The sequence below is a fragment of the Macaca mulatta genome, chromosome 3 (genome assembly GCF_049350105.2).
Source record: "Macaca mulatta isolate MMU2019108-1 chromosome 3, T2T-MMU8v2.0, whole genome shotgun sequence".
Classification (NCBI taxonomy): domain Eukaryota; kingdom Metazoa; phylum Chordata; class Mammalia; order Primates; family Cercopithecidae; genus Macaca; species Macaca mulatta.
In genome coordinates, this window is record NC_133408.1 from 154242501 (window position 1) to 154254196 (window position 11696).

Consider the following 11696-nt stretch of genomic DNA (forward strand, 5'->3'; position numbering starts at 1 on the left):
TCCATGTCAAGGAAGAGCCAGTGATTGCAGAGGATGAAGACTGTCCAATGTCCTTAGTGACAACAGCTAATCACAGTCCAGAATTAGAAGACGACAGAGAGATTGAAGAAGAGCCTTTATCTGAAGATCTGGAATGAGAACTGACTTGTGAAACCTCAGCGTGAAGGGACATATCACTGACCTTCATAACCACTCCACAACCATGAATATTTGACAAATTTTTACTGTGACTATTTATTAAGCATGGATAAAGGAGACAGCCCTAAAGGAACTTACTAAGCCAGCCCTTTGGGATTCAGTACCAACAGGCAAATTGCTTGTTTTCTTCTTCTACTTTTTTTTTTTTTTTTTTAGAAAAAAAATGCAAAAACTGATTTTCTTGAAAAAAAAAAATGAACTGTTCTTTCTATAATGGCTTTGCCCATTTAAAAAATGTGGCTCTTAAGGGTTCATGAAATGACTGAATATGAGGATACATGTCCTGTAGAAAGCAAATGCGCCTCATATACTGCCAAAAATAGTGTTAGTTTCATTAATGTGAATTTTCCAGCATTCAGTAGTTGTAATGTTAGAAACAATTGCTGGTCAAGTTCAACTTGTTGCTATTGTTTTTAATTTGCACAGGAGTAGTATCAGAAATTAGTGTCACTGCTTGTATCTAGCTGAATTTTAAACAACAGAACATTAGTTTTTTATGTTGGTGCCACCAACTGTAAATGACATAAGTTAGTTATTACAAAACACAGTAATTAGACTGTTGCAACCATCTAAAACCTTAGGCTTCCAGTCTGTGCTGTTAGTGTTAAGATGTAAAGTGCAATCCTAAGCTAACATTATCTGTGCAAGCACCATAGAAACATTTGCATATCTGCATAGATCTTACAACTGTACTCTTTACCTCCTTGTGATAAAGCTTTGTCTACCTGCAAACACAGTCAAAGGCTACAGCTGCAAACCAAAGCCAACTCTAACCATGGCCAAGAGCTCAAGGACAGAAGCAGCCACATGCTTTGGTCAGCCTTCTGTAACTTCAATTAGTACAAAGGAACCTTTTCCATGAACTACCTGCTGTTTTCTGATGACCTCTGGGATCTTTTCATTTAGCCCTAAACAAAGAAACAAAATATGACAAAAACCACAACTAAAAAAAGTTAATTCAGTCACAGAGTAATCTTCTGAGGCCAGAAGTCCATCTAAATGCAATGAAGATTTGCTTTCATTAAAGACAGAGGTGAGGACAAAATCTGCAGTGGAAGTTATGATATGCTAGAAAGCAACAAATGTGGATCACTGACCAAAACGATTATGTACTTGATGCAAATGCAGATTGCATATTGTTATATATATAGTACTTTGTGTTTTTGTTTTCCCTCATTCAGTCAGTTATTTTCAGTGGTGAATACATGTTGTTAGAAGATGTCTTGTACGGTCTTAATCTTTGTTGTGTACTATTTTTTTATAGTCTTAAGTTATAATGAAAAAACAAAAAGTAGGAACCAAACATAAAAGGTCTAGTAAAGCCAAAAATTAATTTCATATTGATTTTAAAGTGATCTAGCTGAGTTTTTACACTGAAAGCAAAGATTATAGCAATTGTAGTCCATGGTATTTATTTTCAGTCAAACCAAAGTTACATATAATTCTGCCTCTGCTTATACGGGATATTAACACTAACAATACACTCCCTTCAAAGACTTGCACAGGCCAAATTGTTGGAATGCTGGTTTTCTTGACAACTCCAAACCCCAAAACTATGATACTGAGTAATGGTGTAGTTGAAAATAGCATAGTCAGATGTTTGCTTAAAACCTAGAAACTTAACGTGTTGCTTTTCATGTGCTGTGCCAAGTCTTGATAATACTTTTTCCCCCAACCAAGGGACCTCATAACCTGATTATGGTTATTGCTTTACAAACAGTTTTGACAGAAGGTGGCTGCTAGAGCTTAACATATGTACCAGTTCCATGTGATGGAACCGGTTCTTGCAAACTAAGCTCATCATTGATTCTTTGCTGAAGTCAGCAAATAGAGTTAGAGAGATACCCAGTCATCTATCACACCAAATAAAAGGACATAACGGCTTTCAAAAGGGTTTTCCCACTTACCCAAAAGGCTTTCTGAAAGCTTCTACCTCTGCAAAAAAAAAAAAGAAAAAAAAAAAAAGAAAAAAATTAGAACAATTATGGCAGATTGCATGAAACGTGAGAACGTCACAGTAACTGCTACTTTTCATTATGTTTGTCTTTGGGTCATGATCAATGAACCGGAAGTTTACAATATGGTATTAAAAGAAAGATGGGTATGGTGAAAGATGGTTTTCAGTCATCTAGGATCCTACTGTAAGGATTATCTGAAAGGAAAAATGGGTCTTTTCAGGTGCATGTTCAAAAGGCTATGATGGACTGGAAGTAACTGTGAGAGTTGTACCATCAGGAGGGTGGCCTAAGACTACAATGCTAAAGTATGCATACCTCAGTTAGAAAACTTTTGAAAGGAAGTCTCAGCCACAGAATGCATATACCTGTAGAGTTTTGCATGGGTTTTATATGAATACAATTTTAAAAAATAGCTGCTTGCACATTATACCAGAAAAACCTCCAAAACTGCAATTGCTTTGAAAATAGATTTTAGGTTTTTTGGAGTTTTCTGAAATGCTTGGTCTGTATTTTGATAATTGTGCATATTATGTAAAAATGTTGGTGGACCCATAAATGACCAGACTTTTTCTAAGAAAAATGTTGCTTTAATGCATTTCATGAATTTTTACTCTTATATCATTGCTTGCTAGTAATAGCAAATCTGCTTTTCTGCATCTGCTTTGCGTAGCTATTGTAAGGCTTTGAACTAATGTATGTATTTATTGCTTGAACTTCTGTGCATACCTTATAAAGCATAATGTCTGACAATTTAAATGGCTCATGTATTCTTGCTTCTATCATAAGCTGATTATGGGGACTATGATCTTTTGTATACAGCAAATTTTAAACTGTAGCACAAACATCTGTTTATGTATTGGTGGAATATACCTGTTTTATTTATCTTTTTTGAGGTAAACTAATTTTTGATACTTTTCATTACTGTGTACTATGTTCATACTTTGAATTCTCTGACGTTAGAAGTCATGGTTGAGAATTGTAACAGCTGTTATTCGTTCTGTATTCATGGCTTTCACTGCTGAATAAAATAAAGGACCAAACCTAGGATTTGAAAGAAAACTGTCTACCTCTAACACCAGGGAGTTATCAGATTTTATTTTACATAGTTTTAGTCTACAAAGACACAATTGCTTAAACCTAGTGGGCTTAAGGCTTATATTCTATGTGGTTGGATTCGTGGCACAGTTGTACTATTTGAAAATCAATTAAAATTTTATGTGAATGTTACAAGTATTTGGTAGAATTACCACTAACTGGGTTTTCTTTAGATAACTCAGATATGGAGAAAATGTCATCAGCATTCTGTGTCTACAGCTGCTTAACTTCATAAGAATGCATTTCTTTGTGATTAGGGAATCGAAGAATAGTCAGCTAGGAATAGAGCTACAGAAGTACACTTAAATAAACCATCCTGGACTTTAATGTCCCTGGGCAGATTCAGTCGCAAAATCCAATACAGTATTTTGTAAAGTTTTCAAGTTGGACATTTACATTTTTGAGAATTTTGAGACTTCATCTTACACATGCCAGTATTAACACACATTTGGACAATAGCTTTATTAAGTCTATAAAGCTATTGAAAGGAACATGGCTTACCCTTGTTATTTCACTAGTTCAGGTTGCAATGAAAGGGTTTTTTTTGTCCATGAACACTTGGCATATCTTAGCAAAAAAGAAGGATGTACATTTTACTATAGAATTAATGTATGAACAGTGTGTCACTGCTGTTGGATGTAAAAATGTATATGAAACCATTTCATTCACTTGATTACATTTCTGAAGTATAAATAAAAAAATCTAATTCTTTTTGACCCATTTATAACCACTAGGATTTTATTCTTTCGGAGAGACCATTCTTCCATGCCAGAGCCAAGTCATAAATTTGTGTACACATGTCCCACAATTTGTTTAAAATTATTTTCTTAGGGATTGGGGATTCATAAACCAGACCATACTCAAATGTAGTCAATAAAGATGGAGGCTGCTTGTCAAATGCATTCCATTAAAAACTGTCTTCAGGTTCCAAATTGCTTCCCCACACACTCATCTCATGTTTTCGTGTTTTTATTCTGATACAATTTGACATTATAAATTCTGACCATTAAAAAATGCCAGGGGAAAACATGATTACTCTTTTTAACTTTATGACTTTCTTGCTTTATCGTCTTTTTTTGTTTTGCCTCTAAATGTCAGTCACACCCACAGCATCCAGCCATGGTTTAGAGGAATATGTCGGAGATAGGTAAGTAGCTTCCAAGGAAATGCTTTTTAGGATATTAGGGATCTGTTCCAGACCCACAATTTGATGTGAAAAAAACAGGCAAGATAGGGCCCCTGCATTGGAAAATTTCGCTTACTTTAACCTAACTTCTAAATCTCCTCACAATCAAAAGTAAAAGGAAAATGAATCTGTTGAGAATTTTTTTTTTATGCATAACTTAATATTTTCTGTCATCCTAGTGAAAGGGTACCTTGACTAAAGGACTTTCCACAGGATTAAAAAATGTTTTGAAAAAGAAGTACGGACGTGAGATTAATGTCCTTGAACATTACATTTTTTCCTCTATCAATTGTTGAAAGTAAATGATTACCAATGTATCCTGTCCAGTGTATTTTGTTAACTTACTAAAGGCTATATAACAAGATGTGAATCCAGTCTGAGCATTTTCTATAATATAAGGAGAACAATTTACAGATTAGGAATAACAAGAAATGAGTAAAACTGATTTGGCAGATGTTTTGTACTTAAACCTAAATTCAAACTCTTGTGATCCCGTAGTGTAAAACACTTGTTACCCAGATATTTTCTGTTGTTGAATCAATGGAGGATTCAGGTGCTTTGTAAAAACTTGATCATTAATTCCTTCTGAATTTTAAAAATAAAAACACAAAAAAGATGTCATCTTAAAATCTAACTAAGCAGAGAAGAAATACAGATGGCAAGTCACACTTTAAGCACACTTGAAGTATTTTCTTTAACAAAAGTAATGAAAGCTAAGCATCCAACTCCCTACTGTTTCAAATATTTTATAGAAGGATATTAAGACAAATCCTAATGTTCAAATGCTGGTGAAGGAAAAGAACATAAACTCTATCTTTTCCCTTTTTTTTTGTTTTTGTTTGTTTGTTTTTTAAACTGCATGGAAAACTGTAAACACCAAGGCACAAGATAACTATAAGAATATGTGTAACTTGAGAAAATAAGATGTGACTTTGCCCACAATTTGATATATTGTTCCCTTTACCCTCCATATGTTCAGTCGCCATCAGCACCCTCTAAGTGAAACTGTGTGACACCTGAATAAATGGAAAGACCAGCCATAGTAAAGAAAAAAAAAAAAAACCCAACAACAACAAACAAACAAAACGAAGAGTTTATAATTTTCTGGGAAATTTGCACCTTACAGGTGATGGCCATATTGTTTAAGCCAATATATACACATGGGCACTCACACACACATATGCTCCAGGAAGAAAACAAAATCAGAACCTTAAGCTCCAGATATACATTATCGGTTTCACACTCTGTTGTGAAGGTTCACTTAAAAATCTTGGAATAAATATCAGCCAATCTCTTTTCTAAAGCTGAAGCTGATCTTATCCCCTAACTTCATGGGTTTTTAGTTTCCAGCACTCCTCTAGAAAATTAAAATATCCATATTATAAAAATTATCCCTCCTTTCATATTTGAGGATCATTGGGATCAAAGGTTTGACAGTGAATATTCACATCCAGAGGACACAATGAACTGAAAGAAAAAATGAAAAGAATTATTAAATAAAATGTTCCTGTTATGACTAGACATGTATTTTTTCAACTCTTCATGTCACAATGATAGCACTGAAGAGGTCATCAATTTGAAAGTGGACTAGCTATGTGATTCCCTTCTCAGTCACTCGTAGATCCTCCTTGTGTTCAACAGCAATTTGCTATTGCCCTGTGGAAATTGTGTAGAACCACTTGCAGGTTCCCATTATACCATCCAGGGATGCTGACGTGAGGCAAAGCCCCTAAGCCACCATTCTCTTCCTCCCTGTGGAGGCAGCGGACAGCCCTGGCGTCATGAGAAATGATGTAGGAAGAACACCTGACGTGGCCTCCCCGCTTTCCTTTAAGTATACTGATAGGATGCTATAGAAAATGCACCATTTTAAAATTACCAGTCCTCTTTTCTCAAATGTGCTGGGGGGAGGGAAGTATCTCACGAGAAGTCTCAGGGAAAAGTCATAAAACTTTAAAGACACACTTCTAATATAAAGTTATTTTGATCATAAATTCACACATCTTCCATAAGCCAAAAAATTAAGCTTTTCAGAGAACAAAAGCTAAGGAAAATCTGGGTGAGCATCGAGAGAGCCCTTGGAGTTGAACTGTGCACCAGTATTTACATGTTTTATTTAATGCCCTTCACCAAAGAAAGGAGCTCCTATACAGTTAATCCACAAGAAACCAAGTCAACCCAGCCTCAATAGGGTTGAGGCTCAATATTTCACCGACAAATATTAAACCTAGATGTTGAAAGTCTTACAATAATATCAAATGCTTGCTAGCAATGCCATGCATTTGCTTATAGTTTTGGACTCTCTGATAATAGAAATCAGTTAATTTCAAAGTTAATTTTTAAAAAAGATGGCAAATAATAAAACATGAATTTTAAAATCATTTTACAGATACCACTGTTTTCCCAATAACCACAAAATAGTATGTGAGCTGCCTACAATAATCCAACATTTTTGGTTGTCTCCAGTCTGAGACACCTAGTTCTCAAGTATATTCTCCTTATTTACCACTGTGGAAAGTTTGTTTAATACTCATTGTGATGCATAACCAGATAGTTGTGTTATTTGACAATATTTATTTCACCAATACATATCCCATCATTTTAGAAATAGTCTCCACCACAAAATGGAAATATCTTATTAATTTTGTCCTCTGCATAAATTTAAAACTGTTATTATTGGATAATGAGCATGTCAATAGTTGTCATTTTGCTAAAGGAATAGTCTTGAGCATTAGTATCCTAAAATTTTAGAAAGGGGGGGATTTTGACACTAAAATTGTTATTTCTAGCTTTTAGAAAAAATCACTGGGTCATTTGAAAAGTACATATGATACATAAAATTTGAGAGACAGTCACCTTGAGATCAGGCATCCAACGAGGTCTCAAGCACTTTGGCAGAATTTAAGTGACTTATGAAGGCTTATTGCCAAAGTATCTAATCAAAATCAGAGGGAAAAAGTTTTCATGTTGTGTGCCAAAGAACTCCAAAGTTATGGCTTGAACAGAAGAATTCATTTTTCATAGCTTAGGTGTCAGAAGCAATTACATTTAAGCCCATTAGGAGGTTAATACGTAGCAACTTTTTGTTTAGAGATCACTGTAATTATATGCAAAAGGTAGACTATAAATCAGTAAGTTTTGCGTTCTCATTGAGTCACAAAATGCATCCCCTCACTTGCCTTTTGACTTTTAGGAAGATACTAACAGTATTGAATAATTCAATATGTTCATGACTGAGCCCTTTTTCGTGTGAGGGGCTTCCTGTTACAGCTCAACAGAAAGAGAGTGGTGATGGGAGACTAACAAAATAGATTGTGTTAGTCACACAAGGTCTAAGAAAAGTAAAATTGAATGTAAGCTCTGTATCTGAACTGTGAAACTGGTTTCATGTCATTTGCCAACTCTAACATGGATGCATAATGTCTGCCTGGGGTGCCTGGCACATAATAGAGGCTGAGTAAATACCTGATGATGGGTTCTGAGGTCATACCCTCACTATACAATAAAAATGTGCCATCATCTACTCGTGACTTCTGCCACGGGGACAGGAAAGGGAGTAAGACAGGAGGTCCACTGACTTTCCAATCCATTTTTGTTTTTTTGATGGCAATGAGAACAGAGGGTTATCAGTGGATAGGGTCTATGAGCTGGGAATAATTTCAGATTGGCATATTAGGCACTAAAAGAACGTATGTGGAAAGTGTAATCAGTGGACATTTTCCATTTGGTGAATTTCTGTTACACATAAAAACCTAAATGTTATTACACTTGATAGGTACTCAGGGACTATCTAAAAGTACTTCATTCTTAGGGAGCTGAGACACCTGCTAAGTTGCATCCAGGAGGTTCTTTCAGGGAAAACTGAAGTTCGACCTCTTTGAGTTATAAGACAGATTCCTTATTCGCTAATTTCTAGCCAAGCCTTTGGATCACTGTGCGATCTCTTTTTGCCATATAAAAGTGAATTTTGGGAGAAAGCTATGTCTTTCTCAAAATCTTTAGTGTAAATAGTTCCAGTTCAAACAGTTTTCCCTTCTCTAGCACTAAATGAAGAGACCTGGGGTAAGAACCCCTGAAACCCTCCCTTATTGAAGAGTCTCAGTTGGAATCTGGCTGTGTTTATCTAACCATGTTTCTTAGATCCTGCTTGGATGGAGAGGTAGATGACATGAATAATTGTTCAAGCAGTAACTTCTGGATACAATCCCTGCTACTCAAACTCCCAGAATCCTGGTTCCTGAAACCCTCATTCTTGTGCACGTGAGGCCCGTGGCATAGCTCACAGCATCCCACATCCAGCCATGCCAATCCCTCCTCAGCAGTGCAGCCTCCCCTACTCTCCCTGTGCTGCCTGCTGCTACCCATGCAGCCACAGCTGGGATCCCCACTGCCTGCTGATGCCACCCCTCCATCACCACTGGAGTCTCTGGGAAGACTGCCACCATGGGGCCACCCCTTCTGACAAGATCCTGCCCCACCTCTGCTACCCATGTTTCTTCCTGGAATAGAAGAGTCTGCTTCCTGCCATTGTGTTAAATTGCATTTTGACAAAGACACTTTGTGGCCAACAGTTGCAAGACAAAACTGATGTTACCCATTTTGTCATAAAGATAAAGCTCACTGTCCCTCTCATTGGACTTACTCTTTCAGGTTATCACAGCCTCAAACCTTCTCTGATGCTTAAGAGCTTGGCTTCCGTTCTCTTCAAGGCTGGGCTGGATCTAAAGATAACTTGATTAGTTCTAGGTAGAGGAAACACCCTTAGCTGGTAATAACCTTTGAAAAACTACTATGACACCAAGATGCTATCTCTCTCTCTTTCTCAACTTAAAAGGGGTGAAAGTGCTTTTCTTATTTAGCATCATGTTTCAGATGTTGAGTGACAGTCCTTCCACCTTCTCCCTTCACCATTATTATCACCACCCTCTTGTCAAATGTCTCAGTCATATAAGTCAGCCAATGTCTCGCCTGTGCCTATTATTAGGCCCTGAGGAACACAGATTCCTCTCCAACAAGAAACCAATACTGACAAGTACGTCCAAGCCCAACCGACAGAAGCAGCTCACTTTAAGTCTCTTTCTGTACTGTTTTATGGCAAATGTGTATAAGAGGAATTTCTGACTATGCATCACAATTGTCTTGAGAGTGGATGCTAATGTCCCCCTCAGACTTCCTTGCCACTTTTCTTGCTTTTCACCATTCCTCCATGGAGCCATGGTCTCCTCAGGCTGGTTAGGCAGTGTTAGGTTAGGTCAAGGGTTGGCAAGGATTTGTTTCCTTGAAACATATTGGATTAGGAGTTTGATTCCAACACGTAGCTGTCCAAACATGTAGTTGGTATATTCAGGAATTAAACTTCAGGAGTTAATATTAGAAGACGTCTTGGCCAGGCGCAGTGGTTCACACCTGTAATCCCAGCACTTTGGGAGGCTGAGGCAGGTGGATCACCTGAGGGTAGGAGCTTGAGACCAGGCTGGCCAACATGGTGAAACTCTGACCTACTAAAAATATAACAACAACAACAAAATTAGCTGGGCATGGTGGTGGGTGCCTGTAATCCCAACTACCTGGGAGGCTGAGGCAGGAAAATTGCTTGACCCTAGGTGGCGGAGGTTGCAGTGAGCTGAGATCGTGCCACTGCACTCCAGCCTGGGTGACAGAGTGAGACTCTGTCTCAAAAAAAGAAAAAGAAAAAAGAAGACCTCTTAAAATTCTTCATCTCCGTAGCTGGGATTACATTTCTAATGTTCATTATAGGGTTTAGAACTGTGGAATGAGAGTCTGCTCCAAGAATCAGGAATTGTGTAGGACCTAAAGAGAAACAGTCACAAAATCCTAAACAACAAAACAAGCAAATGTAGCAGGGGAACTTAAAGTAAGTTTCAGGCCTACAGGGTAGGTAGCAAACTGCCATAAAATTTCTCCTATTGCCAGTTTTTGAAAAACGCATACTGGGTAGAAAAAAATTGGTCTCATCCAAGTTAACATGTCTTATTCTAAAAATGGTATATAATTGAATCAAGGAAGCAAGTCTAGTACATGGGTGTGGAAGGCATTGAACTAGGTCTCTGGAGACTTAGCTTCTACTGTGATTCTTTCACTGATTCAGTGGGTTGCCTTGAACAGATTATTCCGTGTCACAGTTTGCTCATTTCTGTAGAAAAAATAGTGTTTCAACAGATGTCCTTGAAGGTCCCTTTCAGCTTCAACATCATCTGATTCACTTCTTAAAAATCTAAACCTGATAGCTAAATTCTGTAATCATGATCTAAGAAATTATTTTTTTTTCAAAAGGTAAAAAGAAAGCAAATGTGTGCAGCTTTTGAGAGCTAATCAATATCTAACTTCAATAAATAATGAGTTATTTGTTCTGATTGAGAGAAGCTGAGCTGGAATGAGGAGACTGGATGGTTTAGAATCACAAATCTTGGTTTCTGAGCTATTTCACCACTAATTGGCTATGCAGCTATAGGTCATAGTAACTGGCTGTGCCTCTTTGCATTGAAAGTGCTGTGTGTGAGAGAAAGAACTAGATAAAGGAAAGGGGTAGGAAATGAAGGCAGGAGGAGGAAAAATCATGGCACACTGGCCTGGGTAGATTCTGAATCCATCTGTAAAAACCTGAGGACTTCCGAATTCGGTAGTTCAGATTTTTTAACTGCAGGATGGGGGTGATGAGAATATCTACTTCACAGTAAGTGAAGTAAACTGACTTACAAATAAAAACTTACAAAGTAAAACTTGACTTACAAATATTCGACAAATATTTATTTGGTGTTGATGACAAACCAGATCCTTTCATAGGCCCTGGCAAGCATAAGAGTGAACAAAGACCAATAGAAAGAAGGGCCTACCCTCAAGGAGCTTGCATCCCAATTAGTATAAAAGGATCATAAGTTCGTAAGTACTGGGACAAATTCCTGGCACATAGGAATTGCTCAATAAGTGTTAGCATTATTGTTATTTTTAAATGAAGGAAGAAATACATAACCTTTATAAAATGTAGTCATCAGAAACTTCCTTGCATAGAATCCAACTTTTGTTTATCAAAAAGTCATTCACTTTCTTCTCCATGGTTCTTTACTTCCTATATTATTTGGTTTGGTCTCATTAAATATACCCAACTCTTGGGTTGTTTGCCAACTGACAGGGTGATACATTTACCAATCATAAAGAAAAAGGATACAAATGGAAATTAGGTTGAAGAAAATGCAGCCCCATTGCCTCCTCTTTTCCATACATGGTCGTGTGGCCCATTG

General features: G+C 37.0%; 1 protein-coding gene across 37 annotated transcripts in view; it reads left to right on the forward strand.

Annotated features, from left to right (window-relative positions):
- FOXP2 (forkhead box P2) overlaps positions 1-3200 on the forward strand; it is a 591074-nt gene extending 587874 nt beyond the window's left edge. For 35 of the 37 annotated variants that reach the window (XM_077994469.1, XM_077994474.1, XM_077994477.1 and 32 more), the window contains one exon: positions 1-3200. This exon is cut by the window's left edge and continues 8 nt beyond it. In XM_077994469.1, coding sequence (XP_077850595.1) covers positions 1-137 — 137 coding nt within the window. In that variant the 3' untranslated portion in view covers positions 138-3200. The other 2 variants (XM_077994507.1, NM_001033021.1) reach the window with 2 other exon arrangements.
- The last annotated feature ends 8496 nt before the right edge of the window (positions 3201-11696 follow it).